Source organism: Cnephaeus nilssonii, assembly GCF_951640355.1.
Source record: "Cnephaeus nilssonii genome assembly, chromosome: 6".
In the NCBI taxonomy this organism is placed as follows: Eukaryota; Metazoa; Chordata; class Mammalia; order Chiroptera; family Vespertilionidae; genus Cnephaeus; species Cnephaeus nilssonii.
In genome coordinates, this window is record NC_137077.1 from 47,710,578 (window position 1) to 47,730,239 (window position 19,662).

The 19,662-nt window shown below is 43.7% G+C and overlaps 1 protein-coding gene across 2 annotated transcripts; it reads right to left on the reverse strand.

Moving 5' to 3' along the window:
* Window positions 1-5,697: 5,697 nt before the first annotated feature.
* BCDIN3D (BCDIN3 domain containing RNA methyltransferase) lies at window positions 5,698-14,976 on the reverse strand. Of its 2 annotated transcripts, XR_013813683.1 has the most exons (3): window positions 14,592-14,961; window positions 7,759-10,566; window positions 5,698-6,073 (listed from the first exon to the last, which is right to left on the reverse strand). XR_013813683.1 is itself a non-coding variant. In XM_079774465.1 (2 exons), the coding sequence occupies exons 1-2, from the start codon at window positions 14,823-14,825 to the stop codon at window positions 9,928-9,930; spliced, it is 873 nt and encodes a 290-aa protein (XP_079630591.1). In that variant the 5' UTR covers window positions 14,826-14,976; the 3' UTR covers window positions 6,789-9,927. The 2 variants fall into 2 exon arrangements, 1 of the variants encoding a protein (XP_079630591.1); XM_079774465.1 differs by lacking the exon at window positions 5,698-6,073 and having other exon boundaries at window positions 6,789-10,566; window positions 14,592-14,976.
* Window positions 14,977-19,662: the final 4,686 nt, after the last annotated feature.

Consider the following 19,662-nt stretch of genomic DNA (forward strand, 5'->3'; position numbering starts at 1 on the left):
GCTCTGGACTAGGAAAGTGATAGTGGTGATCAACAAAAGATGACTTCAAGAAATAAGCAGCTCTTTCCCATGTGAGGACACGGCAAGGACATGCTGGCTGCGAACCAGGAAGAGGGCTCGCACTAGAATGCAGCCATGCTGGTGCCTTGCTCTTGGCCTTCTCAGCCTTCAGAACTGTGAGAAATATTTATAAGCCACCTAGTACAGGTACTGTTATAGCAGGCTGAAAGGACTAAAACAGAAATTGGTATCAAGAAGTAGACAAATGTCTAAAAATGTGGGAGTGACCTTGCAACTGGGTAATGGTTAGAAGCTGGAAAATTTTTGAACTTTATGCTAGAAAAAAAAATCTACATTGCCATGAATATACCATTAAGGGTGGTTCTGGTGAGAGCTCAGAAAGAAAATAGGAGAGCTGTAGAGAAAGCCTTAATCTTTAAGAATACACAAGTCATTCTGAACAGGATGTTGATAGAAATATTTGGACATAAAGGCCAATTATGATGAGGCCTCAGGTGGAAATGAGGAACGTAACTGGAAACTGGAAAAAAGACCCAGAGTTCCTGTTACAGGAGAAACCCAGAGAGAGGTTGGAGGCACTTCATCAAGATGGAAAAAAGCTAATTCCTGCTGGAATAAAACATTGTAAAAAATTCCTAAAGGTATCTTTCTCTCAAAAACTTGACATTTATTATTCTCATAGTTCACACGATTCCTTCATGGATTTTTAGATTATTTGAACCACCTTCTAATGTTAAAGGGACTTTATTTCATAAATTAAAATTGGCTAAAACATATTTTCATTCTATCCCTACTTAAAATAGGCTTACTCTTTAAGTTTGTGGTGCCCTGTTTACAACTCATCATTTTGACTTTTCTATGACTTTCTGACTCCTCCAGAATATTGGTCAGTTTTTATTGTTGAATTGACACCCATTCCTCTTTCAAAGCATAATAAATAGAAATTGCTAAAAATACATAATAAACGTAGAATCACCAAGTCTTGGGATGGGAAGTGGAGGGAAACAGAGAACTAAGCCGACACTGGGTAACTTGCAGATGGTAGGCCACTCACTGAAATAGAAGACACAGGAAGTTTCATCAAGAAATAAGATTATAATAAATGATAAACTCTTTTTTTATTGATTGATTTTAGAGAGAGAGAGAGGAAGGGGGAGAGGCAGGGAGGTGGGGGAGAGAGAAACATCAATCTGCTGTTCCACTTATTTGTGTGTTCACTGATTGTAAATCTAAACTCTTAAAAAAACACACCCACCACCAGAGGAAGAGCAGGTTTGGGAGATGATATGCTCACTTTCAAACATGCTGATATTGAAACACCTGGGGGACATGCAAGTGGAAATGTCTATCCAACAGGTCAGAGCTTCCCAACTGTAATGCCTCAAGAAGAGGTTACAGATGTGTTGCATATTGATCTTCTCAACTCTGAAGGCAGCATGAGCTTCCTGACAGAGAGCGGTCTCAGTGATGCTGGGTTGCTAGGATGTGGAAAGGCCTGGGAAGCACTGATGTATAATGCTGTTGGATAAATAATTCTGAAGCTCAGGAGAGAGATCTGGACTACAGACAGATAAGAGATTTCTGAGTCATCAAAACACAGGTGGTAACTGAAACCATGGGATGGAGGAAATTATGCAAGGAGAGAAGAGGGACTGGAACAGAACCCCAAGGACCAGTAATATTGGAGAGGGGTCCCCAAAGGAGGAGGAAGAAAACTGGCCGAGTGCTGTCACTAGAGCCCAAGAGGTTTCCAGAAAAAGACCAAATGGTTCCCTGATATTGCTGATGTCAAGCTGGTTCAGGACTGAGACATTACACTGACTTTAGCCACATGTCACTATTTACTAGCAAAACCAGATTTTGAAGGGGTGAAAGACATATGTAATATAAGGAATAAACACAATTATTTAAAACTTTCAATAATTTTGGATATTCTGTGAAGTAAAAGTTAGACAGATAGGTAGGTGGGGTAATGGGGGATGAGAGTTATTTTAGAAAGACACTGCTTAATTTTATTTTTAAAATTTATTTTAAATGTTATTTTTAAAAAAGCATTGTGTGCATTTGGTTAAAAAAATCAAATAATGCCAGGCCAGTGTGGCTCAGTGGTTGAGTGTTGACCTATGAAGCAAGAGGTCATAGTTCGATTCCTGGTCAGGGCACGTGCTCGGGTTGCAGGCTCGATCCCCAGTGTGGGGTGTGCAGGAGGCAGCCAATCAATGATTTTCTCTCATCACTGATGTTTCTATCTCTCTCTCCCTCTCCCTTCCTTTCTGAAATCAATAAAAATATATTAACCATTTTTAAAAAATAAAATCAATACAAATGCATTTTTTAAAAATCAAATAATATAGAAGCAATTATTTGCTTCATTTCCCACTCCCAGCAATGCATTGTTTTAACTTTTTGGCTGATGTTTTGATAGGACTAAATATGCTTTTCTGCTATTCTTTGATTTTTCACTTTCGGATTTACTTTATTATCTAGGTGTATATTCTCTTTTTTTAAAAAAAATATGTTTTTGTTGATTTGAGAGAGAGGAAGGGAGAGGGAGACAGAAACATTGATCAGCTGCCTCCTGCCCACCCCCTAGTAGGGATGGAGCCTGCAAGCTGGGTATGTGCCCTGATTGGGAATGGAACCGTGACCTCCTGGTTCATAGGTCAACACTCAACCTCTGAACCACACTGGCTAGGCCTGGCTGGGCCTCATTCCCAGGTCTGAACACATAACTTGAAGAAGCAGAGTAACTCCAAAGCCCATGCTCTTTTACACTGGCTCCTCAGAGTCTCTTCTCAATCTTGATTTCTGCGACATCTCAAGGCCTAGCAGCCAAGGCCCAGATTCTGCAACAATATAACCAATGTTCAAAGCCCAACTCTTCTACACACCTAGTGTGACCTTAGGAAAGTCACTTACCCTTTGTGTTTCAGGTTCCCTCTCTATAAAATGAGGATAATATTACCTACCTCATAGGGTTATTTCAAGGATTACAAGTTGTCTAGCATATGGTATTCTATTATTAGCATTTTTCTTATTTCTAACGAGACCTCTTTTAGTTCTTCCTATTTCAGCCCTCAGCCCTAGGACATAGTCCCTTCCTAACATATCCACTTATTTTAGTAATTTACTACTCATCAAATCTTAATCACTCTATATGCATGACTTCCAGATTTTTATATTTAGTCTTGATCTCCCAAAACATCAATAATTAAGGCCTTGAATACTAGCACTGTCCAACAAAACTTTCTGCAATAGCCCAGCCGGTGTGGCTCAGTGATTGAGTGTCGACCCCTTAACCAAGAGGTTATGGGTTCAATTCCCAGTCAAGGCACATATCCAGGTTGTGGGCTCAATCCCAAGTAGGGAGCATGCAGGAGGCAGCTAATCAATGTTTCTCTCTCACTGATGCTTCTCTCCATCCCTCTCCCTTCTTCTCTCTCTCTCTCTAAAAATAAAAAAAAAAAATCAATAAAAACATATTAAAAACCCCCACAACTTTCAGCAACAATGAAAATTTCTGCTGTCTAATAGGGTAATCACTTGTCACATATGGCTATTGAACACTTGAAATGTGGCTAGTATGATTGAGGAGCTGAATTTTAAATTTATTTCATTTTAATTAACTTAAATAACAAGCACTTACTGTATTAAACAGTGTAAGTTTAGGCACTGGATAAAGGACAAGAGTAGGTCACTGAAGGTTTTTAAAGAGAAAGAACACTGGCAGCAGGACAGGGGCTGGATTGGAGGGTATATGACAGAAACCCAGGTTGGTGCCAACCACATGGATGGAATAAATGGGACTTACATGTTATTGGTAGAATTTGTTGCACTTTGTGACTCTTTCAATGTAGGGAATATTAAGTGAGGAGAGTCAACTGAAGTTTGTAGCTTGAGCAATGGAGGATGTCACCATTGAGATAGGATTAGGTTTAGAATGAGGGTAATGAGTTTGTATTTGGCATATGTTGAATTTGCGATGTCTAAGAAATATCTGGGGGATATGACTATATAACAGGAAAAACCTTCATCTGGAACTGTGGAGGTGGGGCTACCAATATATTTGGAGGTTATTACTATAATAGTGACCTGGTGCACGAAATTTGTGCACATTAAAAGGGAATTAATTAGAGGAAATATTTTAATATTGCTATTTGCCCTTTCTCTATAATAGAAGTGTCAGAGATGAAATAAAATTAGTAAAATATATATGAAAATCTTCCTCCTGTCAGAGTCTGGGGCACACCATGGGAACCAGAGTCAAGTCCCTGCTCACCCACGTGCACCTCGAAATCATGCGAGACCCAGACCGGGCCGGCCCCACCCATGTCAAGCCCCGCTGGGTAGGGGGCGTGGCCTCAGGTCATCTGGCCCGGTGCCAGGGTGGGGGGTGCAGCCTGAGGTCCCCTGGCCTGGGCAGGGGGCACTCCGTAAGGTCCCCGTCAAGCCCCGCATGGCAAGGGGCATGGCCTCAGGTCCCCCAGCCTGGCACTGGGGTGGGGGGTGCAGCCTGAGGTCCCCCGTCAAGCCCCGCTGGGCAGTAGGCATGGCCTGAGGTTCCATGTGAAGCCCTGTCGGGCGGGGGGCATGGTCTCAGGTCCCATGGCCCAGCACCAGGGCATGGGCACGGCCTGAGGTCCCCTGTCAAGCTCCACTGGGCAGGGGATGCAGCCTGAGGTCCCCCGTCAAGCCCTGTGTGGTGGGGGGCGTGACCTGAGGTCCCCCAGCCTGGCGCCAGGGCAGGGGCGCAGCCTGAGGTCCCCCGTCAAGCCCCGCTGGGCAGGAGGCATGGCCTGAGGTTCCCTGTGAAGCCCTGTCAGGCGGGGGGCATGGTCTCAGGTCCCATGGCCCAGCACCAGGGCATGGGCGCGGCCTGAGGTCCCCTGTCAAGCTCCACTGGGCAGGGGATGCAGCCTGAGGTCCCCCGTCAAGCCCTGTGTGGTGGGGGGCGTGACCTGAGGTCCCCCAGCCTGGCGCCAGGGCAGGGGCGCAGCCTGAGGTCCCCTGTCAAGCTCCGCTGGGTGGGGGGTGGGGCCTGAGGCCCCCTGTCAGGCTCTGCTGGGCGGGGTCGGGGCCTGAGGTCCCCTGTCAAGCCCCACCAGGCGGGGGTCACAGTCTCAGGTCCCCTGCCCTGGCCCAGCGCCATGCAGCCTCAGGTCCCTGCTGATTGCTCGTTAAGGCTCGTTGCAGGAACTCAGCCTCCGCTGTGGGCGCAGCCATCTTGTGTTACAGGATCCCCGCCTCTGCTGTGGGTGCAACCATCTTGTTTTACGGAATCCCTGCCTCAGCTGTGGGTGCAGCCATCTTGTTATGGCATGACAGTCAATTTGCATATTCTCTCTTTATTAGATAGGATAGGTAGTTGTTAAAGGAATGGGAGTGGAGGAACTCATGCAGGAAAAATATGTAGATGACGACAGGATAGAACCCTCAGTTGGTCTCTGCTTACATCAGAATAATCTGGGATGTTTGTTAAAAGAGATTCCTCATTGTGAATGTATTTAATGCCATGGAATTGTGCACTTAAAAATAGTTAAAATGGTAAATACGTATATCGTACCACAACTTAAAAAATGCAAAAAGCAAAACAAAGCATTCCAGACCTTAATCACTATGTTTTTGAAGATGAATCCTGGAATCACCAAAGTGCAAAATTAAAAGTTGAACCAAATGCTTAAGGGGTAGTGAAAAACTAAGAGAGAGAAGAGAATAAAGGAAGGAAAGTATGGTGGAGAAACCAAGGGAGTGCAAGAGGTTCAAGAAGAAGGGCTCAATATTGTTCACTGGTGTCACTGACCAGGAGGAAGACTGAAAAGAGGCTACAGATTTGGTATTCAGGTGGTTATTGATGCACTGGGGTCCCTCAGCCCGACCTGCACCCTCTCCAATCCGGGAGCCCTCAGGGGATGTCCTAAGCTGCAGTCTGGTCTCCCTCTGCAGGAGGCGACAAGGCTGATCAGGGGAAGGCGCCACCCCATCACCCAGCTGCTGCTGTCACTGCTGGCCGCCGCAGTTGCCAAGGTGTCTTCATCAACACGGACTCCAGTCCCTTCACCACAAAAAAATGACAACTTTCTTTAGGCATTTTTAAGATGTCTCTTTCATAGGATATGACATTTCTTTTTTTTTATCCTCCCCTGAGGATATTTTTCCATTGATTTTTAGAGAGCGTGGAAGAGAGAGGGACATTAATGCGAGAGGGACACTTCGATTGGTTGCCTCCTGCATGAGCCCTGATCTGGGCCCCGGTCAGGAAGGACCCTGCAACTTAGGTACATGCCCTTGACCAGAATCGAACCTGGACCCTGCGGTCAGCAGGCCGAGGCTCTATCCACTGAGCCAAACCGGCTAGGGCAGGATATGACATTACTTAGCTCCTCCAGCAACGGACCTGTTTTTTTCCTCCAGGAGTGAAGTGGACAAACCCTAGATCACCTTCTTGGATTCTTATTACCCAAGTTACCAAGAATACTGAGAATGGCGTACAGGGAGCTTAGCCAATGAGCAGTCAGAAAAGGTGTTTCTTCTGCAGCTCACACGCAGAGGCGGGACTACCAGCGCGTACGGCTGGCAGGCCGTTCTCTGCGGGCCTGCACCATCCATGGCTTGCCTCACTGTGCATGCAGTCCCCTCCCCCCACCTACCTGCACACGCAGTCTCCTCCTGAGTGGTCATGACATTACGGTGTCCCAGCTAATTTGCATATTACCTCTTTATATATGTATATATATATATATATAGATATAGATGGGAAGTGAGGGAGGAGAGGCTGTAGGGTCTGTTGTTTCAAAGAATTTGCTCACATTTGGGTGGGTGATGATATTGAAGGAAAGCTTGCATAAGTTTGGGGAGGATATAAGACACAGGAAAAATTGGTGGTTTTGAAGATGAGAGAGAATTGAACATGTTGGTAGGTGGACAGGAAGGAGTCAATACGGCCAAGGAAACACCAAAGGGATCCTCTACAAAGCATAATTTGGGAGAAGTAGTACAGGTTGGGATCAAGAATTTAGGCAGAGATTATTTGGTAATTACTGGGTAAGTTTAGAAGTGGAAAGGAGGCAAGATGAAGAAGTTCAAGACTAAGGTTAAGAAAAGACTTCCTGACACAACAAACAAGAATGACATTAGTTGGTGGTTAAGCTATTTGCTTAGATTAATGGAGCAGGGATAGAGTCAGACGCCTGTAGAAGGGTAAAAGTCTGAAGTCACTAGGATAAAAGTGACTAGGAGCAGCAATATAAAAAGATTGAAAAATAGTACTGGAATCTGAGATTGGAAATGGCACAAACCAACACAATTAGCTGAAAATAGAAAATTGTTTTTTCTAAATGGTTTTAGTTCCACCCTCTTGTGTAGGGACAGCAGTGGCCTCTGCTTCCTTAGCAGGAGCTTTCACCTAACTTCTCAGTCAATAGGTCCAATGTCAAACTGGTGGTTCAGACCCTCTTGTTCCCTGCTCTTCTTTAACTTAAATTCAGAAAATAACAATATCTTAGAAATTTTGAAGCTCATCAACGCAATCTCCCTTCTTAGCTAGGTATGTTTTGTTTTTCTATTTTCTCTTCACCAAACAAATCTTTTTACATCTTCCACTTTCCCTTGGATTCAACTGATGGGTGTTTTAAAAATCAAAATGTAAAAAACATCAGCAACACTATCCCACAGCACTTGCGGTGTAGTCATCCAATTGTAGACTGCATTTTACACATGCTTCTCTGCATATATACCCACCTCCATATTGGTGTGCTTTGGCAGTGGATGCTGACAAAAAAGTCCTGAATTAACTTATTCACTGGCTTGTTTTCTGTTCTGAGCTTAGATGAGGTTTCTTCTTGAGCTGAAATCTTCCTGGATAGAGTGGGTAAAAGCAGAAGTTTCTTATCTACCACAGATTCACAGGGTATTCCCAACTGTACTTGTCACCTTTATTTTTTATATTATATACAACCTCATTTCATTTTTAAAAAAATATATTTTTTATTGATTTTTTACAGAGAGGAAGGGAGAGGGATAGGGAGTTAGAAACATCGATCAGCTGCCTCTTGCACACCTCCTACTGGGGATGTGCCTGCAACCAAGGTACATGCCCATGACTGGAATCGAACCTGGGACCTTTCAGTCCACAGGCTGACACTCTATCCACTGAGCCAAACCAGTTAGGGCTACAACCTCATTTCATTTATACCAGTTGGATTTTGGGTTCATAATTTAAATCTTTTATTTATATCTTTATTTATTATTAATTTATTGGATGACATTAATAAAAATTATATAGGTTTCAGGTGTACAATTCTATAATACATCATCTATATATTGTACTAGAGGCCTGGTGCCATGCACGGGTAGGGGTCCCTCAGCCTGGCCTACGCCCTCTCACAATCTGGAACCCCTTGGGGGATGTCGGAGAGCTGGTTCTGGCCCGATCTCTGCAGGCCAGGCTGAGGGACCTTCGTGCACTGGGCCTCTAGTATGCATACAAGATCCTTGGTTAATCTCTTCCCACCCTCCCCCCTCCCCCTTGAGATTTATGTCTGTTTCATGTTTCCATGCCTGTGGTTTCTGCTCCTGCTTTGAGCGTCTGCCCCCGGTGGTCAGTGCACATCACAGCTACCGGCCAGTTGGCTGGTTGCTTAGGCTCTTTTATATATCTACGCTAATAAAAGAGTAAGATGCAAATTGACCGTACCTTCGTCCACCAGCCAATCAGGAGTATGCAAATTAACCCAACAAAGATGGTGGGTTAATTTGCATACTCAGGCGCTGACTGCCCCAGCTGCTCTAGGCCTCTGGGCAGCATGGGAAGGCAGAAATGCACCTCTGGGCTGGAGCGAAAAGGCAGCTCCGGCCGGAGTGAAGGCGGTACCGGCAGCTAGAGGAAGGAAGGCCCATTCTTGCACGAATCTTCATGCATCGGGCCTCTAGTCTATATATATATATATATATATATATATATATATATATATATATATATATATATAGACTAGAGGCCCAGTGCATGAAATTTGTGCACAGGTAGGGTCCCTAGCGGCTGCCAGATGCTGTTCGGGGTCTCCCTTCCCCCAGCTGCCTGCCACTGCCGTCGGCTGGGGCTTCCCTTTGCACCTGCCTTGACCTGGCACCACCAGCTCACCTGCTCCACCATCCCACTGCAATCCTGCTCTCATTGGGGCCCATCGGGGCCGGCAGTGACTCCACTGCCACCTGCTGCCAGCGCCCCCTGGTGGTTAGTGCACATCTAACTCCCGGTCGGTCGAACTCCCGCCCGTGGGGACAATTTGCATATTAGCCTTTTATTATATAGGATTGTATGTTCACCATCCGAAGTCAAGTTTCCTTCCGTTTATTCACTTCTACCCCCCCTCCATAATTTAGATCTTTTAAATATCTTTTAAATGTCAGCCAATCCATCTTGCCTAGTATCTGTAGCCTGGTCATGTTGGAGATTAAGACCTGCTCTGGAAGATAAGATGTTTTTCCTACTTATGCTTACTTTTAGCCAGGCCAGTGACTCTTTTTTCAAATTGTACAGTGAGGTTTTGCCTGAAGGATGAGTTAAATCATTAAGAAGCCAGATTTGAATCAAGGGGCCCAGGGAACTGATACATTCTAAGGCTAGCCTGGTTTTTATAAATAACCACCAAAAGCAGCTCCTTCCATATCCCAGAAACAGGATCATTTTCTCTAAGCCAGTCAGCCCAGCTCACTGCTCCACAGATGCATTCTCCTTCAGAATCATCCTGAACAATGGGGAACAGATACTGATTTTTTCAATGGCATCTTGGACATTTTGCCAAAAGCTTCTGCCAGGTTTTGAAGTGGCCTGTTAAGGAGAGTGGACTTAATTCTCAGAATAAAAGCCTTTCAATATCTCTTTCCTGGTCTTCTCCCCTTCTCATCTTACTATCTCAAGGATCTTAACCTGTTCCCTTCTTTTCCTTCTATCAGTAATTCAGGAATTGGATGAGTCTCTGTGGTTTGTTTTGCCCTGAAGAGCAGAAGGCTTCGGTCCCAGCTGGTGTTGCCAAAGCAGCATACCAATTCCATGCCATGGTCCTGGGTCAAGATCTGCACAATCTGACTGGCCATATCACCTCGGATGGCAAGGGAATGGAAGTGGTCAAAATCATGGAGGCCCAACTTTCGAAGACGCCTGGCAGCTGCCCGATAGCATTTCCAGGGCTGTGGCTCCACAAGGAGGTAGTGGCAGAGGGAGGAGAGGTGAGCCAGAAACTCCCACAGGCCGTGGTCCCCATGGTTCAGGTGAATCCACATGGTTATGGACATGCAGAAGCCAATGTCAAAAACTGAGCGCCCAAACTGGCTTAAGAAAGAGCTCAAGAGAACTTTCCGGCTCCTTTGATTCATGAAGTCCAGGGTAATAAAAGTCAAGGCATCAGGAAAAGGGCATTCTTTTTTAGCTCGCTCCACCAGGACTGGATCTATGTCGCAGCAGAGGAGACGGAGTTCTCTTGAGGCATCTGAGTGGGTCTCCCCATCACGTAGGAAAAGGAAGTGTTTGTACAGAGCCACACTTAGATCCTAGAGGAATCCAAAAGAGCTTTGTCATTGCAGCTTTCAACCAGTGAATAGAAGATAAACTTATCTCTTTTATTGTTGACAGTATTACAGATGTCTAAACTCTTATCTTTTTAATATTTTCCCCCATCACTATTTATCCCTCCATACCCTCTTCTATCCCCTCCTCCCCCCACAATTGCCACACTTGTCCATGAGTTCTTTCTTTTTTAAATTTTATCCTCTTATCTCTTGAGACTGCCACCTACTCGGGCTTTAGAGGGTGTGAGATTCCTAAACTATAGCCTAAGGAGGTTGTCTGTAGTTTTCCACAAAGCATGCTCTGAGCACCCTCCAGGGGTGAGAGGCTGTAATGAATCATCTGTATGCTTTCCTGACTGATGGCAGATTGGATAGTATGATTGAAAGTTACAGCATAATAGATGCAGAAAAAAATAGAGCTTAATATGCTGGTAAATTCCCGATCTTTTTGTTTTTTTCTTTTGGGTATCTCAGACTTCAGGGAGGAGGAAAGGGTTCCAGGGGCATCACTGGTGTTCTTTCCAGGAAGATGAGGAATAGAGCAAACACCATCTTATAAAACCTGCTTCTCAAACCTGTTATTAGGAAAGTGGATCCCAAAAAGTCCTCATCCAGCCTTCACTCTACAGTTTTAATTTCACTACCGGTCCTATGCTTCACCACCCCTTCTGAGACTTATTCTGCTTCTGCCTCCATCACTCCCAAAAGTCATTGCTGACCTCCTTCTTCAGTGATTGTTGATTTTCACCATCTTAGCACTTTTTTATTTTACTCTTAAACAAGTCACTATCGCTTTCTCTAACTTTGACTTCTATAACCATTATTGCTAATAAATGTGTTGTTTTATACATTTTTTTCCCAAGGCTTTTTCCTATTCATGACCTCATTTGCTCTATGCAATAATCCTGTGAGGAAATATTTATGCCTTTTGTGCAGGTGAAGAAAGCATGGTTGGAAACAAACCAGATGTCTTATAATAGTACATGGATAAATAAATGTGATGTAGTCATTAAGATGGAATACTAAGTAGCAGTTGAAAATGAAGGAATTTAGCTAAGTGCAGTAATATGAATGACTCACAAATATATAATACTGAGTAAAAGAAAAAGGCATAAAAGAAAATACATGATAAGCTCCCATTTATTTGAAGTTTAAAAATGGATAAAATTAAACTTCATTGTTTAGGGACACAAAAGTAGTAAGCTATAAAGAAACAATAAAAAGTCAGACTAGTTCTTACCTCTGGGTAGAGAGAGGGGGTTATGAATAGGAAAAGACATATGGGGGACTTGTGGGCTACTGAAAATATTTTATTCTTGTTCTGGAAAGTAGTCATAAAGGTGTTTGCTTTATAATAATTCATAAGTGTAGACTTATGTTTTATGCACTTTTCTCTATGTGTGGTATAGTTCACCAAAAAAAAACACATACCCCTGTATTTTAAAAATTATGTTTCAGAGGCTAGTGACTTTACTTGTCCAATGTCACACAGCAAGAGTTAGGCTACATTAGATTCTTTCTTCTACACCAGGCTTCTCACTCTTCAATGTGCATACTCATAATTTAGGGATCTTGTTAAAATAAAAACTGGTTTAGCAAATTGGGGTTGGGGCCGAGATTATTTCTAATAACCTAACTTCTAAGTCATGCTGATGCTGTAGTTCAGGGAACACATTTTGAGTAGGAAAGTTCTATATTATGCTACTCAATTTCCTCCCCATCTATTTATTTCTTCCCTGTCTCCCTGCTCCTATCTGATCTTGGGTGTGCCCCATGTATGACCAGTCATTTTGTCACATCAGTCCCTTCTCCACTACATTTCTTCATTCTCTCCATCCTCGATTCCCCAGTCCTAGAGCCCCTGGAAGTTTAAAAATAAAATACAGACTCAAGGGCTTAATATCCCGAGATCCAGATTCAGTAGATCTAGAATGGGGTTTAGGAGTTTTAAAATTTAAACAAAGCACCCCATAAATTATGGCACATCTGCACAATATTATGAAGCTGCTGAAAAGAATGAGTGACATATGATTGACCTTCAAATTATTAAATGAAAAGCAAGGTGCAATACAACATACAGATGATGTATTATAGAATTGTACACCTGAATCCTATATAATTTTATTAACCAATGTTACCCCAATAAATTCAATAAAAAAGAAAAAAAAAACAAGGTGCAAATTAGTGTCTATTATTTGTAATGCTAAAAGAGGGGAGATGTTTATACTTGTATACACATAGGCTGTATACCCAAGAAATTATAGCAGTTGCCACTGTATAGGGGGAAAGGAGGATTTAAGGTCAGTAGAGACTTGCTCCCTAAACATACAACCAGGGTTGGGAACTACTACCCTCCTTAACTGCAACTATGTCCTTGCCTGTAATATGTATACACAGTGAGTGGCCAGATTATTATGATATCTGAACGCATAATAATCTGGCCACTCAGTGTGTGTGTGTGTGTGTGTGTGTGTGCGCGCACGCGCGTGCGTGCACGCGCGTGCGTGCGCGCGCGTATGAGGCCTGGTGCATGAATTCGTGCATGGGTGGGGTCCGGCCAGCCTGGGCAGGGGGAGGAGACATGGGCGGTTGGCCGGCCTGCCTGCTGGTCGAACTCCTGGTTGAGGGGACAATTTGCATATTAGCCTTTTATTATAAGGACTAGAGGCCCAGTGCATGAAATTCGTGCATGGGGGAAGGGGGGGGATGTCCCTCAGCCCAGCCTGCACCCTCTCCAATCTGGGACCCCTTGAGGGATGTCCAACTGCCTGTTTAGGCCCGATCCCGGTCCCAACCCAGGACTGCTGGCTACCAATTGCTCACCTGCCTGCCTTCCTGATTGCCCCTAACTGCTTCTATCTGCCAGCCTGATCACCCCCTAACCACTCCCCTGCCAGCCTGATTGATCCCTAACTGCTCCCCTGCCAGCCTGATTGCCCCTAAATGCCCTCCCCTGCAGGCTTGGTTACCCCTAACTGCCCTCCCCTGCAGGCTTGGGTCCCCCCAAGTGTATACACCCCTGTCAACTTTTAAAAATCTCCTGTGGTTTACTAATGCCTTTCATGAAACCCCAAGCCTTAAACCTAGTCTCTTTTCCATTGCTTTCCCCCTGTGACTTCCTATATCATTCTAGTGGATAAATATTTGCAGGGGACACACAGACACCCATTTGCTCATCCCAGCTTTGAGTCTGTATCCAAATGTCCCCCTCTCCTTTATCAGTTGTGTCTCTATAGCCTTCAACCTTCCACCAAAATCTCTTCTGACGATGACTAGCAACCCAATAAAATTCTCCCCACCCTCTCCCACTCCTGGAGGTGGAGTGAGGGCATTAACTTTTGAAGCGTTCGGTGTCAGAGAGACATTTCGCTATTTTGCATGTGGTTTAACTATAACCATTATACACCTAAGACTGCTTTTCGGTAAGAAAACGTGGCAATGCCTTCCTTCAGGAGGCTGCTGTGTTTTTGCTCCTCGATCCTCTACACTGTACTCTGTAAACCCAGTGCTTTTAAAATAAATACCAACTTGACAGTGTCCAGGTTCCGTTCTGCACACTGCAAGGCACACGAATCTTAAACCCAGGCACGATTCTGTCACCTCTGGCTTATCTCTTCCAGTAAACAAATCCCAACCCCAGCTTCCAAACGGAGGTCTCTGGAAGTCCCCCCTCTCCCCAGCCAAGACGCCACCCACGCTGGACAGAAGGCAAGCGCCAGAAGCCCAGACCCGGTGGCCCTTCCCACCCGGAGTTTGGCCTAGAGGTGGCGAACGCGGAGGCGGGGACGCGAGAATTCCGGACGTAGTTGAGAAAAATTCCGCCACAAGAGTCCTAAGACAGATGGCGGTGGGGCCTTGGCAGGCAGCTAGGAGTAGATCAACGTAGCGTCTATGCCTTTAAGCGCATTTTGGGAAAAGTGTGATGCCACACCCGGGCCAGAACCCCAGCGGACATGGAGGCAGCCAACCGCTGGACTGCCGACTCCGACCCCTCCCCTGTCACTCACCCCGGAGTTACACCCCACGTCCAGCCCCAGAATCGGCTTCTTCTCGGGACCCTGAGGGAAGAGCCGGCGGAGCAGCTCCGGAGGCAGGAGGCGGAGCCGCTGCTCTGGAGAGTGGAAGCGGGAATAATGAGGGAAGTTTCCGAACGGGGCGGCTCCGGGTTCCAGAACTCGCGGCTCCTCTTCCACCTTGGCCTCCTCTGCGCCTCCTAGGTTCTGTTCCGTGGACGCCGCCATTAGCCTCAGTCTGTTCCTCCGGGTCCGACGGAACCGGAAGCCGGGGACCTGCGGCCGCGGAGCCAGTGCGCCTGCGCTGAATGGCCCGGCGCGCGGGTACGAAGGCGGCCTCGCCGAGCGAGCGCCGACACCCGGAGTTGGCTTTGCCTTATGGAGCCCTCCCCTAACCTGGGGAATGGTTGGTAATGGATCCCATTGTACAGGTGAGGAAACGAGCAGAGAGGTGGTGACCTCCCCAAGCGAACAGTTTCAACTCGGACTATCAAACGAGGAGTTTGCTGAGATCTTGGAAATCAATTTTGGTCCAACTTCCTTCCTTTACAAATGTATAAAGTGAGACCCAGGGAGTGAAATTATTTGTCCACGGTCACGCAGCGAAACTGTGACACAGGAATCTGCACCCCGTTTATCCGATGATGCTAGAAAAGGGTAGCCAGGAGCCATGTGTCACTTGTGCCAAAAGACCCACGTGGCCCAGCCTGCAAAGGTGGGACAGGTGGATGGGGCAAGTGGCAAGGACTATGCCTTAAGAGCCAGCACTTAAGAGTGCTTACCAAGTATCAGACACTTCTCTAAGCTCTTCACATGTATTAACACACAAACTCTGTGGGGAAAGAACCACAAATATTATCCCTTTTATGTAGATAAGGACATTGGGGCACAAGGAAGTAACTTGCTCAAGGTCACACAGTTAGAAATGGTAGTATCAGCATTGGAACCCAGGCAGTTTGGCTCCAGAGGGTGTGCATGCAACCATTATGTTTTTCACAGCCTTGAATCCTCTATGCCTTATCATAGTGCTTGGGCCAAAGATGCTCAATAAAAATTTGAATGAAAACTCAGTATCAACAAATGCTGCAGGGGAAACTGGCTATTCATATGCAAAAGAATGAAAGTAGACCCTTATCTTACACAAAAATTAACTCAAAATGAATTATCGACTTAATCATGAGACCTGAAACTAGAAAAAAAAATAGAGAAAGCCTTCATGACATTGATCTTGACAATGATTTCATGTATATGAAAACAAAAGCAAAAATAGACAAGTGAGACTATATCAAGCTAAAAAAGCTTATGCACAGCAAAGGAAACCATTGAGAGAGTTAAAAGGCAACCTACAGAATGGGAGAACAAATTTGCAAACCATGTATCTGTAAAGGATTAATTTCCTAAATATATAAAGAACTCCTATAATGCAACAGCAACCTCTCCTCCCCACCCAATAACCTGATTTTAAAATGGTCAAAGAACTTGAATTCACATTTCTCCAAATGAAGATACACAAATGGACAACAGGTATATGAAACAATGCTCCATGTCACTAATCATCAGGGAAATGCAAATAAAGACCACAACGAAATATCACTTCACATCTGTTAAGCTGGCTCTTATAAAAATAACAAAAGACAAGTGTTGGCAGGATGTGGAGAAATTGGAACCCTGTATGCTATTGGTGGGAATGTAAAATGGTGCAGCTTCTATAGAAAACACTATGAAGGTTTTTCAAAAATTAAAAATAGAGCAATCCCATTTTTAAAAATTTATCCAAAAGAATTGAAATCAGGATCTTAAAGAAACATTAGCACTCCCATGTTCATTGCACTGTTATTCAAAATTAGCCAATATGTGGAAACAAATGGATAGATTTATATATATCCATGTGTGTGTGTGTGTGTGTGTGTGTGTGTGTATGAATATTATTCATCTTAAAAAAAGGAAATTAGAATCAAAGAATAGAATGGTAGTTGCCAGCCACTGGGGGAGAGGGAAAGGAGGAATTGTTAATCAATGGGTATAAATTTCAGGTATGCAAGTTGAATAAGTTTTAGAGATCTGTACAGCATTATGCTATAGATAACTATACTGTACTGTATATTTAAAAATATGTTAAGAGGGCAGATCTTATTTTAAGTGTTTTTATCACAATTAAATAATTTTTTTTAGAAAAAGCAAACTCAATAGAGGATTCAAGGGATTAACTTTCCTGGTGACTAAAGCCAGATCAGTTTTGCAAAAACAAGAATGGAAATGGAAGGGAGAAAGGAACCAAATTGAAACAGACATGATGGAATGGAGCTAGGCAGAATGTGGACTGAGCCAGAGACAGGAACAAACAGAGCTGATGAGGAGAGAAACTAAGGGGTCAGTCTAGGTAGCAGGTTCAAATCAGAAGCCAGAATGGCCCAGACTATCCAACCGGGTCAGCCAGGGGTTGGCGAGTTGTGCTCACCTCTCCACACCTGGCCAGCCATCTTAAAGAGGCCTCCTGATTCACAAGGCCAGTGGTTTGCTGAACTTCCAAGGGACTGAAGCAAGAACCCTGCAGACAGTGCCATCAGGGTAAAAACAGGCCTCATATCTTTTCCTCTCAATTTTTACTTCATTCTTTCATCTCTGCCTGATCTATTTGGGGACATAAGTTAATGACGAAAAGTCACAGTGGAATTGAATAAACCACAGTACTCTGCATAAGAAAAGGGGTATGTATAATTTCTGTTCCCAGTGTTTGACAGATTATGGCGAGTTGAGCTTACCCCTTTTTGTCATTAGATGATGCCAACACAAACACTTGACAACCCTTAATTTTCAAGGAGCTAGAATCACCTTGCTTTAGTAAACACTGTTTTTGTTTGCTTGTTTAAACACATTGTATATATAATTACACACATATTGTACACACACACACTCTCACACAATTTGCCAGTAAAGAGTTTAATTTCATTAAGGATTAAGGACATGGGCAAGTTTTTGAATTCTTTTTTTTTAAGTTTTTGAATTCTTAAAACACTTCGTCAGAAAAAAAAAAAAAAAGGCACCAGGTTTACATGGTAAAAGGCAGGCTTCTCCTGATCCTGGGGTCTTCGAGAAGCAAAGATAGGGCGGCCCTGGTAATGTTACTGGGGACCTAAAATGCCCCAGAGGTGAGCCCATGAAGAAGCATTTTAGTTTGACGCAGTCTGGTGACTTTTTGGACTTGTATCCATTTTTCAGAGCCTGATTGGTTCAGATGACCTGACAACACTCAGCTCCTGATCCTGGGGCCTAAGTAACCAGTCCCAATACCTCAAATAGCTGTAGCAGCACCTAAGAGTATGCTCTGCACTGCAGTTGGCCAGGATTTGTGGAGCCCAGTGCTTATATAATTGTACGGGTGGGATGTTTTAAAGAAAAAAATAACAAATATAAAGATATATGTCAAAGTGAATAGTATTTATTTATAATAATAAAAGGGTAATATGCTAATTAGACCAGACGTCTTCCAGACATCATTCCAGAGGTCCTTTCTGACAAAGCTGGGGCCGGAGGGAAGCAGCCCGGGTGCCGGAGAGAAGCCTGTGTCGGCAGCTGGGGGAAGGAAGGCCTACTCTTACATGACTTTTCGTGCATCAGGCCTCTAGTTTACAATAAGAACATAAATCACAACAAATTACACATTTTAAAAAGCTGACACATACCACAAACATCACAAAAAAAAATTCCCATAATGGTTTGATGAATTAAATACCAATCATACCTGAATATTACTTATTTTTTAAAATTCTCAATTGAGAATATGTTTATTGATTTGAGGGGGGGGGGGGAGAGAGAGAGAGAGAGAGAGAGAGAGAGAGAGAGAGAGAGAGAGACATTGATTGGTTGCCTCCCGTAAACATCCAATTGGGGATTGAACCTGCAACCTAGGTATGTGCCCTGACCAGGAATCAAACCCACAACTTTTTGGTGTCTGGGATGATGCTCCAACCAACGGAGTCACCCAGCCAAGGCTGAATGTTACTTTTGTCCCTATATTTTTGGCTGTTTACTCTTTGATTCCTTCTTTATATGACAATAATTTGATAATACTCCTTTACAGAGAGGACTACAAAGACAATTCAGTCTTTTCTTAGCATTAAATTTCTTTCATTTTTTTGGAAAGTTTTTTTCAGGTTCACAATTTGTTATTGGAAATATCATGTAAAAATTTAGGTTTGTTATCAAATTGGGGGAAAACCTTGATCAAAGTTTCTTTCATCTATAAGCTATAAGATTCCAAAGCATTTCAAATTTTCTTGTGCAGTGACTGAGCTTAGATGTACTCTTTTTTTTGTTTTTGTTAATCCTCACCTGAGGATATTTTTTCATTGATTTTTAGAGAAAGAGTGGAAGACAGAGAGAAATATTGATGTGATAGAAACACTTGGATTGGTTGCCTCCTGCAGGAGCCCTAACCAGGGCCGGGCTGGGGAGGAGCCTGCAACAGAAGTACGTGCCCTTGACCAGAATTGAATCCGGGACCCTTTTGGTCTGTAGGCCAACGCTCTATCCACTGAGCCAAACCGGCTAGGGCTAGATGTACTCTTTGAATTGACTACTTTACTAGCCAATTTGTCTTTGAAAACCTCATTATAAGTGATGTATTCTGAGTTTTAATTATCTTGGTCAATATCAGTAATTTATGTCATCATCACAAATTGTAAAAGATTGTAATTCTGATAAATTGTATTTTGAACAGTTCTCATAAAAAAAAGAAAAGAATGAATGATACATTTATAATGATATATACTGAGTATATTGCCAACAGGACAAAACTTCTTTGGATTGGATGTCAATAAGGACAGAAACCTCTGCTTATATTTTTGCATAGCTGATGATTGGATGAGTTTTCTTCAGACTAGCTTCTGGCTTTATACATTTTCAAAACTTGATTCTCCTCCAGCCCCTCACACTTCTGGTGCCGGGTGCTGTAGGAAATGTCTAGATCTTTTTTTTTTTTTAAAAATATATTTTATTGATTTTTTACAGAGAGGAAGAGAGAGGGATAGAGAGTTAGAAACATCGATGATAGAGAAACATCGAT

What these genes read in the sequence shown, in the direction of transcription:
- BCDIN3D (XM_079774465.1), bottom strand. Translation starts at nt 14,825, where the DNA reads ATGGCGGCGTCCACGGAACAGAACCTAGGAGGCGCAGAGGAGGCCAAG. An exon ending in ACGTGGGGTGTAACTCCGGG is followed by an intron (nt 10,567 to 14,591) that starts GTGAGTGACAGG and finishes GGATTCCTCTAG; the next exon opens with GATCTAAGTGTGGCTCTGTA.